At 38.7% G+C, this 13,441-nt stretch overlaps 1 protein-coding gene across 1 annotated transcript; it reads right to left on the bottom strand.

Annotated features, from left to right (window-relative positions):
• Positions 1-528: 528 nt before the first annotated feature.
• si:dkey-32e6.6 (extracellular matrix protein 2) lies at positions 529-13,382 on the bottom strand. Its single transcript, XM_044121775.1, has 8 exons — positions 13,350-13,382; positions 13,050-13,266; positions 11,544-11,659; positions 9,503-9,635; positions 9,250-9,407; positions 8,664-8,803; positions 961-1,287; positions 529-868 (listed from the first exon to the last, which is right to left on the bottom strand). The coding sequence occupies exons 2-8, from the start codon at positions 13,102-13,104 to the stop codon at positions 697-699; spliced, it is 1,101 nt and encodes a 366-aa protein (XP_043977710.1). The 5' UTR covers positions 13,105-13,266; positions 13,350-13,382; the 3' UTR covers positions 529-696.
• Between the last annotated feature and the right edge of the window lie 59 nt (positions 13,383-13,441).

Genomic DNA, 13,441 nt, shown 5'->3' with positions numbered 1-13,441 from the left:
TCCAATTGAGCTGCTTTGGAAAGGTTTTGAAGAGTGAATGTCTTGTTTAAGTTGATGCCAGAGGATCGTCACTAGATTTCAGTCTGATATTTCAGCTCCACTTGAACATTATTGTCGCGTTTTCTTTTTCTCATTTCTGGTATGATATTTTATATGCTTGCTTTCCTGGATGCACTGGCCTTATCTGGAGATAGAAAACTGATGTGACGTTCATATTTGTCCTCTAAGTGGGGCCCTTTTAGGTCACATTGGTCATTTTCTTTGGACACCCAAGCTTAGATTGCTTAAGGCTGGTCTGTGTCCACACCACACCCCTAGTTTAATTCTACTCAATTAAAGACTCTCCTTGCAAGGACCTCAAAACTACTCTAGAGACATTTTAATCACTCTAAGTAGTAAAATTCCCAAAGAAGCTTGAGGCTAAAGACTTGGTTACCCTGTGATTTTGAGCAACTGTGAATTACAGTCAAATTTCTTGTCCAAAAGAGTAAAAATCCAGTTACTGTGTGAGGTTCATATTTTCTTTATTGCGTGCCAAAATGCTACAACATACTACTTAGAAATGGATTTACAGACTTAGCTAATTAAGTTGTAAATGTTTTCTGATACCATGGTGACTATAAAGATGTCAGATGTCAGAAGCTGGAGAGAACTGTATTGCTGTCTGCCGTGCTTATGCACAGCATTTGTGTCAGTTCATGTACGTTTGCCCTGCTGTGGATGCAGGACCAGTCCCTGTGTGTCAGTCACACAGGAGAAAGCCTTCGGGGCAATCGCCTCCTCTTCCAGGAGATTATATTCCAGGTGGACAGAAACCAAGGTGGAGCCAGAATTACCAGGGTGGCACACTGCCCACTGCCTCACCTGCCTACAACCACAGAACACAGATTTAAATTAGATCTAGGTAAAGGTTGTTCAGGGAAAACATGAAGATTTTAAACACTTCAAATGCATCCCTACCTGATCTGATTGTTTTCCAGTCTCAGCACCTGCAGGTTCTTGAACTGCCTGACACATCTGGGGATGTCCTGCAGTCTGTTGTTGTCAAGTAGGAGCTCGCGCATGGAGCGGTAGGTTCCAACGAAGGAATGCCGCTCTGCGCCCTCAGTGCTCAGTTCGTTGTGGGACAGATGGAGGGACTGCAGGCCAGCACGCATGTGACGGAACGTGAAGGCAGGGATGTGACGTATGCTGTTGTGCTGCAGGATCAGTTTACGGAGGAAGCGAGGCAGATTCACAGGGATGGAGGTGAGGCGGTTGTGCGACAGGTCCAGGTCTTCCAGAGATCTGAGAAATAAACAATCAGGACAGTGAAAAAAATGAATCCAAGTTTCCGTCACGTGATTCTGCCTGTCGTATAAAGGAAAACAAGATTGCTTTATGCTCAATTTGACACTCGCATCCAAAAAGACCTTTTATGGCTATTTAATGAAAACACCTTTCCCTCTGTAATGAGGGAAAAGTGCTTTTTACACTTGTCAGTAAAGTGCAAAAAGCACTTTATGCACATTATTAACAAGCACTTTAAGCATAGATTGGCACGTCAATAACAATTGGCACACAAGACGTTTTAATTGTATTTATGGAGTATTTTAGTGATTAGCATGTAGCCTTTTGTTCTGGGCTCTGCACAGCTGCTTCTCACTGAGAAGTGAGGTTGGTTGCCTGTGAAGGAGGATAATTGTTACTCAGAGCAATGAGCTACTGGTGGGTAAGAAACTGAGCAAATGTTTCTTCATAATCTGTTTAGTGTGGAGTGTTATTATAGAGTGACTCTCCTGTCTTTTCTGTGTCCTCTCCAGGGTGTTTGGACAAATACTGCCCCGGGGGTCCAGACACCATATATAGTTTCCGGGAGAGGCCGTTGAAAAGTGGGGGAGGAAGGGGTTGTTTATGGGTTTTGTGGCATCTCATTATGGTGTAGCAATAAAATATTAAATATTTATAAAAAAGTAAATGGAAATGTTTGTATTTAATAAAAGGTATTTTTATTTAAATAGGTGGAGATTGACAAAGCGATTCCCCTGTGAATTAAATGTGGTTTGGTCCGTCACAGCTGGGACTAGTTAAGGCTGCAGTTTCACCTGTGAAGTGTTGTTGATTTTGGGGAAGAATAAACCACTGCTGTTTCCACCTGACTGTCTCAAAGCTTCATCCTCACTGTAAAAACGTCGTCTTGTTACACCCTCATTCATTATTGTGTTGTTCATTTTTAAAGTTTCACACTAAACCTATTGCAAAATTTTTTGTAATAGGTTAATGTAAACAGATGATTAGAGATCTGAGGAAATAATCATGTGTAAACATAAAATGTAAAAATACAATAAAGATACTTCGGCCTCTTGGTTATCTTGTTAAATCTTCAGTTACAAACCTTGGGAATAATTTTCAACTCAGACTGTACTCTGCAAAATCATGTCAGATCTTTGACTCATTTTTGACTCTACCACTTGTGAACTATTGCCAAAGTCAGCCCTATTAGCTCTTGTCTTAAAAAGGAAATATCTGTTCATGCTTTTGTTTCATCTTGTCTAGATTTTTCAATGTGCAGTACTGTACACGTCTAAGCAAAACATCCCTCAACCAGTTGCGGTCTGGGCAGAATGCTGCTCCTAGACTCCTGACTGGATCATCAACTTCATTGGCTCCTGGCTCATTAAGACCTGTTTGGTGATCGCTGCACGGAAAATGATCAGTCTACATTTCAGAGTTTTTGCATGCTGTTTGGGTTGTGAAGTTCTGTGATCATGCCTTGCTGACAGTTTCCCATACAATAAAAAACTAAAGGAGATAGAAGCTTTTCTTCTGTGGCTCTGGAATGTCCTTCAACCGACTCTGATATGGGCCAACTCAGTGCCTACCTTTAAAAGTCAGCTGAAAACATACAACATTTTTAAATTTGCTTTTCCTTAAATTTTTTTATTCTGTTATTTCAAGCACTCTGTGATTTTTGTCTTGAAAATTGATGTTTTATATGACAGCACACAATGTTTTACAGATCTCTGGATTGAACATTTTAATGGATGCCCAACAATTCATCATTGTCCTGCTGTTTTGCATTTACTGGACTCTCATGAGCATTGCAGGAGAGGCCAAAAGCTAAGGCTGCAGAGCAATACTGAAGACGGCCAGGAAAGCTAATAATGCAGTCGGGGCAAAGATAGGAGCTGGGGAGTACAATACAAAGTGATACGGTATGTTGTGCAAATATTATAATAATATCAGTTTTAGTTTGCAGAAAACAGAGTAAATATCTGCAGGGATAGAAGGGGGGGGGAATTTTTGGTTCCGAGACAGAGATCTAGAACTGAGAGTTCCATGTTTTTGTTGCATGATCCCACACAGCTGTTGTGAGTTTGATGCAAGAATCACAGCAGGAGACAGACCTCATTTTCTGTTTTTCCCCTCTGTGAATAGACAAAAGCACGTAGGTGGCCAGCTGATGCCCATATGGTCAAGTGATTTGGGTCTCATTGAGAAAAGAAAAACAAATTGGTGTGTCTCCCTCTTTAGTCGTGAAGAAATGACAAAGAAGGGAGACACTACAATTTTTAAGGCAAATTATGAAAATGTTTATTAACTTAGCATAGGTTTTAAACAAGAGATTAAGCTGCAGTATGGTAAGATGCCGACCCGAAACAAAACAGATGAAAACTAGGACACTAACCCAGTGTTTCCCAACTCTGGTCCTCAAGGCATACAGCCCTGCATGTCATAGATGTCTCCCTGTTTTAATAATTCTGAAATGCCTGAAATGTGCAGAGCAGTGTGCCTTGAGGACCAGGGCTGGGAAACACTGCACTAGCCAACACAAGACCTAACTAAATCCAGCAAAACATCCTAATTAAACATAACCAAAACAACAAACTAAATGAAATACAAGGACTAAATGCTATGGGGAAACCATGAGCAGCCCCTTGGTGTGAGGAGCTGGCCCCTGGCAGCTCCTCACACCAAGGGCAAAAAAGTGGGCTGGCTTCCTTCAGAGAAACGTATGAATAATCTCAGAGGAATTATCTCACACAACTATACAACAAAAGGCTTTTTGTTCACTCTGCTTTCTTACGTATCTAACTATGTTGTTTCTGCTCTGAAATCCTACGTATCTGTCCCTGCACCAGTTCAGACCAGCTGTGCGCTGCTGACTTGTGTTGGAAATCTTTGCCAGTAAGCACAGTGGCAGTCCTCCACTACTCTGAGCTCCACATGGGATTAATGAGCGGAGACATAGAGCTCTCTTCTCAGGAAGAACTGTAGAGCCCTCCACCACCCACACCCCGCTCCCTCCCCCCGCCCACAGGCATCTGCACACAAAAACACAAACCCACAGTCAAGCAAATGATGTGAAGCCGATCCACTATCTCACGCAGAATTCTCCCCTACGCTGTTACTTCTGCAACCACAGAAAGGTACATAGCAACAGTAGGAAACTGAATGTTCTTGTCTTTACAAGTCTGGGTGTACATGCGTTTAGGCAAATCATGACCAAGTACAACCACAAAAAAAAAAAAAAAAAAAAAAAAGCCAGTAACAGTACTTTATACTGCACACGTCTCCATTTGTGTTAGCATCACACATGGCAGTTGCAGAACACTGGCAGCCAAGCAGGGTAACGTTAAGCCAGCCAGAGCGGCTGTGCCAGGTAAGAAAAGAAAGACAAAGTGCGGACTTGAAAATACACTGATGGATGAAGAATGGCAGGACACGACTTCGGCTTTATTAAAGCCACATGTGCGCGTCCGCGCAACCCGAATGAATTAACTCAAACTGATTTCTGGAAGTGTTTTGAAAAATTTGTCAAGTCTCTGCAAAACATACCGACGAATATTTGGATTTGAATACAGCTAAAACTTCATTTGTTTTACTGTAGCTGCACTTCTCTTGCTCCGAGTATTTTGTATTTGACGACATCCAGTAAAATAAGAAAAAAGCTACAGTTCAAAATGCAGATGAAACCCTTACGTGAACTGATGCTCATTTAATTAAATCCCTCTCATTTGATGTCAGTGTGGTTTTATCATAGGCGGGTTGTGTAGTGTGCAATGATGTGCGCAATTCTGCTTGTGTTCCTGCTTACATAAGCTCATTATGAAACCAATTTGTGCGGGACCAAAGACAAAAAGAGATTTTGGGACGAGCTTATTCAGGCTAAGACTCAACATGGCACCACACACACACACACACACACACACACATGCATGCATATACGTATCCGTGCTCACACACACACACACTTCTGGTTTGATGATCGCTAACCCAATATCACCATGTACTCACTCTGATTGTAGTGTTTGGAAATCAACAGAGCTCTCTCACAGCTGTCTGTCAGCCAACACCATCATATTAATAAGAGTCAGAAATTCAAAACAGCCACATGTTCGTGCACAAAACAAAGCACAACGAAGCACTGTTTATGGGGAACATTCAAGAGCGCAACCATTTGAAGTGTTTGGGGGAAGTAGGGGTTTATGTAAGAGCAATCAGTGAAAGTAGTGCTCCATTCTTTTTACATGTGAAGTGGTGAGTCAAATTTGTTGGCTGGAAGCAGTGATGCGAGTAAAGACAAACGTTGACTGACGTCTTGATCAAGAACCAGGAGCAGATAAACGGGGGGTGGGTTCTGTTTTTTTGCTTGTTTGTTTGTTTTACAGTTGGGAGAATAAGGAGGAGGGCTTTTGTTGCGCCACTACAGATTGCTACTGCAACAGAATTAATGCTAAGCCACTGCACAACCAGTTACGTAACAAGAATACCTATAAACACACACAAAAAGAGGGCACGGAGGTTAACACGGCTGGAATGGTATTAAGATGTCATAAATAAACACAGTATCAATGCAATAACAAATGAATTCCTTGTAAATACGGGTTTGAAATGAAACAGCTTATTGAAATAACGCTAAATGAGGAGGGAAAGTTTCCCTACAGCTTATGACAGGTTGCCAAAAACATGTTCATTCTAGTTAGCACTTTTACTGTGGCTTTACTTATCAGAATACAATGAAAACATTGTCATAGTAACAAAGTATTAAAATGGAGCGTCAGTATGTGTTTTGCAGAAAATCATGACTGAGTCCATATACTTAAAAGCTAGGAGCAAAATCTGCATTTCCATAGGAATTTAACGTAAATAGAAATTGAAATAGAAATAGAAATTATAATTTATTTGGTCTGAGAACAGTTTGTTTAACAAAGTAAAAATATTGGAAAATGGGAATAACCATCACTCCAAAAATATATGTAAAGATTTTAATGTGAGCAAAAAAGGAGTCATTGTTGAGCGTTCTACTTTCCTCCACAATGTCAACAAGAGAGAGAGAGAGGTTACATTTTCTGTCTATTACTCATAAAATAGTTACAATAATTCTGATTAATCAATGTATAATTACATGACACCATAATTATAAAGCAAGAAAGATTATTCACAAGAAGAAACCCTTCAAAGCAGCTGCCAGCTTTCCTGGATTTAGAGCTTCCTGCAAGTTCAGACCAAGGTCACATTGTGCAACGCTCAAAAGCAGTTTAAATAAACCAAAGGTTACATCTTAAAATGAACTTTTAAATGTTAAAGTGATAAAAGACAGAGCGCAGTTATGGACTGTTTGGACGCATTCCAGGGAAAACACTTAATGTCTCTTAACGAGCAAGCAGCACAGCATACGTTTGTGGACAGACACAGATCCATGACTTGTGTACTGATGAACTTTAAAAGAACACAACAAAGATATAAATAATTCACCATTATGTTAACCACATTTTCTGAAAAGCAATTATAAGATATCAGCACAAGCAATACAAAGATGGTGGTAAAAATGTTATAACATAGTCATAAATATGTCTGTATACCTGTATATGAAGCTATCATTGTGAAGAAAGGCTAGAAATGGGAAATGGGAGGTTCAAAAACACTGCAAAGCCACAGGAGGGCGGCTGAATGCATTAACTCAAACTGATGTTGCACTAGCCTCATAAATTTCTCCAGTTCACAGAGATAGTCTTGCTGTGGCAGCGACTAAAGAGACAGGCAAAAATTTACTTCTACAAACTTCAATAACCTTCAATAATTCTCCACAGCCATTTGAGAATTACGTTACCTCATTCTGCTATAAACTTTTGAACCATGAAGTATATATTTTTTTTTCTATTTTTAAAAAAAGAAAAAAATATACATCGTTCTTTTTTTTTTCTTTTTTTTTTTTTTTTTGCTGTTAATAACATTGAAAGATTTGATGTGTGGTTATTCACTTCAGGTTGTAGTGGACTGCTAAGATTCACTGATAATATCAACTTAAGTCAAGCCTACCTTCATACTAAAGAAGTGAATTGTTTTATACTTGCCAAACTTGAACTTCTGTGTTTATATGGTGGTTAAAAATAATAATAATAAAAAAAATAAAACTTCTTCTGAAAACTAAACAAATGTGTCCCCATTATGTTTATGACTTTGGGGATTTAATTCATTTTTGCACTGCATATTTATCCTAACATTTTACAGCTAAACAGTAGTAGGAAGGCAGATAATGGCGTAAGAATAAAGCAGCGCTCCAGTCTTCCAAAAACAGATCCCAGATTTTACTTCCAGTCCCAAACTCCCTGTAACTTCCTGTACACTCTAGCTTAAACCCCAGCAGGATGTAATAAACACACCGACGGCTACACAGTGACTAGAGGCACTCCACTAACTAGAGCCAGCACATTGCATTAAAGTATTTATTTTTAATTTATTTTTTTTTCTTCATTTGACTATTTTGGACAACAACAAGAAAAAAAAAAACCACAAGGAATGAGCTTTCTTGCAGATTCAGCATTATTGTCTTAAAATTAACTAGATCGTGGAGAGGGTAAGGTTAAATATTTCACAATCTGGTACCTATGCAAAGCTACAGAAAGCTATAGAAATCTTTTAAAACAGAGCATTTACAATTACCCATGGGGCAGTTACCACATCTATCAACAAGGCACATGCCAGGCATTAAGTACACTATTACTAGTATCTAAAAGTCAAATTAAGGGCATTTTATTGATATGGCCATTGGATTTCACTGTTTTCGTTTTGATAAGAAAATCTGCAAGTCTTTGATTTTATCCCCCCTCTCTACCACTTTGCTCTGTGCCTGATTTGCGCAATCCCTTTTCAGCCGCCTCTCCTGCACTCCCTTCTCCGTTCTCTGTTCCTCTGCGTTACTTGAACTTGCATTGTGGTTCACAAGGATCCAAGGGAGAAAAAGACAAACCCTCCGGAATTCACTATATTTAAACAAACACACACGCTGGCACAGGCTTACCCTCCAGGTCTAAATCACACCCCTGCTGTTCTAAGTACACAAAGTCGACTGCCATGACTTGTAGAATATGTAAATATGACTACATAAAAGAAAGTGAGGAAAAGGAAAGATAAAAAGGACTTTGTGTGCTGAAAATAATTACTGTAATACCATAGAAAAAAGTTTGTAATTGAGAATAACACCAGCCTGAGGTATTGATTATGATAACTGTCTACTATTGCTGGTCTGTTAAAAAAATAATAATAATAAATAAAAATAAAAAAATTATATCTCTCGGGTTACTTCAGACCTAATTATATGTAGCTAAAACTGGTCAGAGCTTCCAAAGGGCAGTTTGCCCTCTTGTGGCAAATTAAGGAACTACACGAATGGTACCTACCTAAGACGGGTCCAAGAGTTGCTATCGATGCTTTGATCGTGAATAAAGTTGTGACTCAGATTCAGCACTTTCAGATGAATGCAGTCCCTTAAGGCCTCAACGGCCACCTCTTCAAGCAGGTTTCCATTCATTTTCAGCACCTTTAAAACAGTGAAGAGGGTTAATGTTAAATAAAGCAAGTCCTGAGAAGAAAACGGAGAGATGATGTTCAACTTTGGGATATTGCTTTAGAATCTTACTCTGCTTAAAGATTATATACCTGACCTAAATGGTGTTTTTTTTTTTTTGTTTTTTTTTTTTGTTTTTTGTGATCTACAGAATTGTGTTTGCTCACTAAAGTTCTCTAACAAACTTCTGAAGCCTTCACAAAACAACTGACTGTTTGTAAAGATTCTTATTTCTGGAAAACTTTTGAAAACCATGGATCCTTTTCCTTCAACTTCCCAATTATGCACGACTTTCTGTTGGTTTGTGAAATTATAGCATTATACTAAGAAGTTTGTGATTGTAACTTAACAAAATGAACACTTGGCACTTCACTTCAGGGAATATACCTATAGGTTCCAACAAACGTATAAAAGCACACCTGAAGAGACGAAGGAAGGCCCAGAGGGAGGGACCGGAAGCGGTTGTTGTCCAGCTGCAGCTCCAGAAGCTTCTGCAGAGGTCGAAAAGTTGCAGGTGACACACTGGCTTCATAAAGAGTGTTCAGCTTTAGCTCCAGCTTCAACAAGTTTTTCACACCTAAAAAAAAAAAAAAATTGGAAAAATGTTTTGTTTTGGGTTTTTAAACAGATTTTGTCTTGTGTTTTTCTTTCTATAGCATATGCTGGTGGTACCTTGGAAGCAGTGATCAGTGAGAACAGTCAGTTGGTTCTTATTAATCTTGAGCTCCTCTAGAGATGCTGGCAGCGCTGGAATTCTGGTGATCTGGTTGTCATCAAGATCCAGTTTTCTCAAAAAGGTCAAGTTCTGCATGAAAACCCAATTTCAGAAAGAGATAAAATGGCCAGTGTGATTAAAAAAGACAAAATAGAAGCCTGCCTTAAAGTCCATAATTTTCTATTCCACTTGGAGTTTACAGAAAAGAACCAAATGAAAGAATTGCTATTCTGTGAATCTCTTCCATGTCATTTATCATGTTTTATTTTTAGTAAAACCACTGTGGGAGGTTTCTCGGTACAACCGGCTCCCGTGGTTTATGTGTGAGGGAAAGCAGAGGACAGGATCTTTTACAGTGTCCTTCTAGCCAGTCCATCAGCCCTCTGTCATTATGGTGAGGTGAGGAGAAAAAGAAGAGAGAAAAAAAAAATACTCTTCCAAAAATAATTTCCTTTTGTTCCTCAACGCATTGGCTTCAGTGTATCAGTGGTGAAGAGTAATGATTGGCCAGAACACAGCGGTTGCCTCGGTGTGGTTGGGATCTGAATATGGCATGGAATCAATCTAAGGTTTTACTTAGAAAGCATCTGTTAATGCAACTTCAATTATCCTGACTCCTAGCTGTAAAGTGACTCATACAATCTGCTCATTAGAAGAGTGCACATGTTCTATAAAGACTTACAAACCAGAGGAGAGTCGTAAATTAAGAAGTTTAAAATTTTCAAAAAAGATCTTCTGGGGGGAAGATCTTTATTTCCCCAAACAGCTATTTGGGGAAATTGCTGACTACAATTTTCCCAAATAGCTGCTACAACACCTGGATAAGACAGTGACGTCTTGTGCCTTGGCTGAATTATGAATATATGTCATGTTACTGCTTATATTACTCATCGCCATCATTTTTAATGATTTATCGCATACACAAGCTTAATTATGGTGTGATTTAAATTAAATTAATTATTTAATGGAAACAACTCAATTACGAAATTGTAGAATAGACATTAGCGCTCCATAATCATGGAAAAGCAGCTACTGACAAGGCAAAAAAAAAAAAAGTAACGCTATAGACACTGGCTATTTAATGTATCCAGGTAGAGTAGGTAGAATAATTTTTTAATATTTTTACTGGTTTCCTTGTAACTATGGACTATATGTATTTTCGCAAACGCATGGTGAAAATTTCATGTCGGTAACATCTCTTGAAATATGTTTACTGTGAAAAATTGTGATGTGTTCAATACTAATTTTACATGTTGTATATCAGTGAAAGGTTAAGCGGAAGGAAAAAGTGCGGTGAGAAAAGGTTCACAAGCATCAGGGACAATGGAAGCCTTGAGAAGGTTTAGGAACAAAGCCCATTCAAGTGTTTGAGAGAGACCGAAAGGGCATGCAGCTGGAGTCAAAAACCATCATACATAGATAGATCCAGGGCATAGTCAAAACCTTTTGCATCCTTTATCTTAAGCCTCAAGAGAAAGTGTTTTATCTGGACAAGAAAGAAAAAATATTGGTGTATCTGGTATTAAGTTTACTTTTCCCCCTTTAAGTTAGAAGTCAAGGCTACAGAGTCTTGGGGGAAAAGGAAAAAGTCATATAATCCAAGTTACTTAAAGTCCAGTGGAAAGTTTCTGCAGTCAGAGATGATTTGGAGGAGCCATGTCATCTGCTGGTGTTGGTCCACTCCGTTTTATCAAGTTCAAATTCAGTGCAGACGTCTACCAGGAAACTTGGGAGCCTATTATGGTTCCCTCTGCTGACAGGCTTTATGGAGATTTAATGACAATGTTATCACAGTGATTGATAGGCCACATTCCTCCAACAATGCAGAGTTTATGAAGGCAGCAACTGAAATAACCTGGACTGCATTGATGCAATAATTTATGCAAGTGTATGAAGTACTAACTTTTTAAAAATATATATTTATAATTTTCTGGCAGCAGAAGGAGCTGTTGAATGAAGATCTTTCCCTGCCAGTTTCAAGAAAGCAACCATACTCACAAGCAGGCAGTTCTGGCTAAACGACTCGTCGTCCAGTTGGTTCTGGCTCAGAACCAGTTCATCCAGGTTTCGTAGCCCAAACAAACTTTGTGGAGTGATGATTCTGACGTTGTTTTCTTGGAACAGAAAATAATATGCAGTGCAATTAGCATTTCAAATATTGCGTCTGGTAATAAAAAAAAAAATCATGTTGCAAAAAAATGGCTATTGTGACGCAATAAAAAAATATTAATAAACTTTTGAGCTCTTAATTACACATAGTTTGGTATCTCTTCTTCATTTCTTGCCATCAACCTGTAGCATACATTTTTCTATTACACCTGTTTTTTCATTATTTTAATTTTATTACCCCACAAGGTTTATCCACTGCGGGACAATAAAGACAGTTGTGTGTTAAACCCCGTATCTGCAGTTGTGGTCAGAAGTTTCCTACGCATATTACGAGCATGAATGTCATGTTTATTAGCTGTGTGAATTTTGAAGGCTAAATTAACATACATTTTCACTTATTTTTAAAAACAGGAAATGGGTTCAAAAGTTTAAATGTATTGCCATACTGCAATTTATTTACATTCCAACTATTAGGCTAAAAGTCCTATAGTAAATTGTAGTTCTGATTAAAGACTTTCTGTCCACAATCAGATGAAGGGAGACTGTTTAAGGTTCACAAGAACAACCCAGGAACATCCCAGGTTCGAGCGTTTTATAAACTGCAAACTATTGGCATATCGGTGTCACTGTCTGCAGTGAAGTGACTGTTACATAACCATGAACTTAGAGGGTTTTTCAAAACAAAAGATTTCTACATGGACAACAAAACTACATAATTTTTTTGTTGTCCATGCGGGACAATAACAAAAAAAAGGGTCACGGAGAAGCTTGGAGAGGCTTTCACACCTAAGAACAAATGATGGTGGATTGAGCACGATTTTCATAGTAATGTCACACTGAAGAGCTGTTTTTGGGTTAGGGTTAGGAACTGCTGCATCACACAAAGTGCTGGCATTAAATTTCTGCCATTTACAAGTACATGGACATTTTTGGATATCATGCCAGGAGACCACCACTCCAAATATCCAGCTCAACTATGTCAGATCCTTGAAAACTGTTAAAAAAGATACATTTCTTTCTAAGGAATGTTTATAAAGTATTAGTGAAGCTATGTATATTAATATTGTATATTTAGGTCTTCATGTATGATTTTGAATCTATGTGGATTACTGTAAATCCACAATAAATAATAAGAACTTAAATCACTGAAGTTGTATTTTTCAACATCAGCTCATTCCAGAGAAAGGACGTTATAATCAAAGCCCTAATTTAATCTGACATTCATATAAGCAATAAACGTATAAAAACTTCTGTCTGGAATTTCAAAAAGAAAAAAAAACGTATGGATAACACCAACTTTTAATTAAACAGAATGCTCCTTTTAAAATTTTGTATGATTTCATTGGGCTTAAAGAGGATTGTTATTTGTTCTGACAACAGTCCTGTCACACACACCTCCCAAGTCAAGCTTTGTCACTTCCAGGTTCTGGAAAACTGGCAGGTGTGTCATCCCGACGCCCCTGCAGCTTATCTCTGCGTCTGCAGTCTGGCATCCAGCTGGAGGTCCAGTAGAGTTGTACTGTGTTTCTGTTTGATTAGTAGGAGGTTCTGTGGGCTCCTCCTCTTCCTCTTCTTCTTCCTCCTCATTTTCTTCCTCTTCTTCCTCTTCCTCCTGAAATGAAAAGAAAAACTTCTTTACATACGGCACACTAGATAATGATGTGTACAACAGCAGGATTTTGAATAAAATTAAACCTCTTCTTCGTCTTCTTCATCGTCTTCATCATCGTCGTCGTCATCATCACCATCCTCCTCCTCATCGCTGTCCTCCTCCTCTTCTTCTTCCT

This window comes from Gambusia affinis, linkage group LG01 (genome assembly GCF_019740435.1).
Source record: "Gambusia affinis linkage group LG01, SWU_Gaff_1.0, whole genome shotgun sequence".
Taxonomy (NCBI): domain Eukaryota; kingdom Metazoa; phylum Chordata; class Actinopteri; order Cyprinodontiformes; family Poeciliidae; genus Gambusia; species Gambusia affinis.
This window is presented reverse-complemented; position numbering and strand designations above follow the sequence as displayed.

Bases quoted from the DNA above. Each gene is read 5' to 3' on its own strand.
- si:dkey-32e6.6 (XM_044121775.1), bottom strand. From the start codon at position 13,104: ATGACACACCTGCCAGTTTTCCAGAACCTGGAAGTGACAAAGCTTGAC. The intron at 11,660-13,049 runs GTGTGTGTGACA...TTCTGTTCCAAG, and splicing joins GACAAAGCTTGACTTGGGAG to AAAACAACGTCAGAATCATC. The intron at 869-960 runs GTAGGGATGCAT...CTGTGGTTGTAG, and splicing joins CTGGAAAACAATCAGATCAG to GCAGGTGAGGCAGTGGGCAG.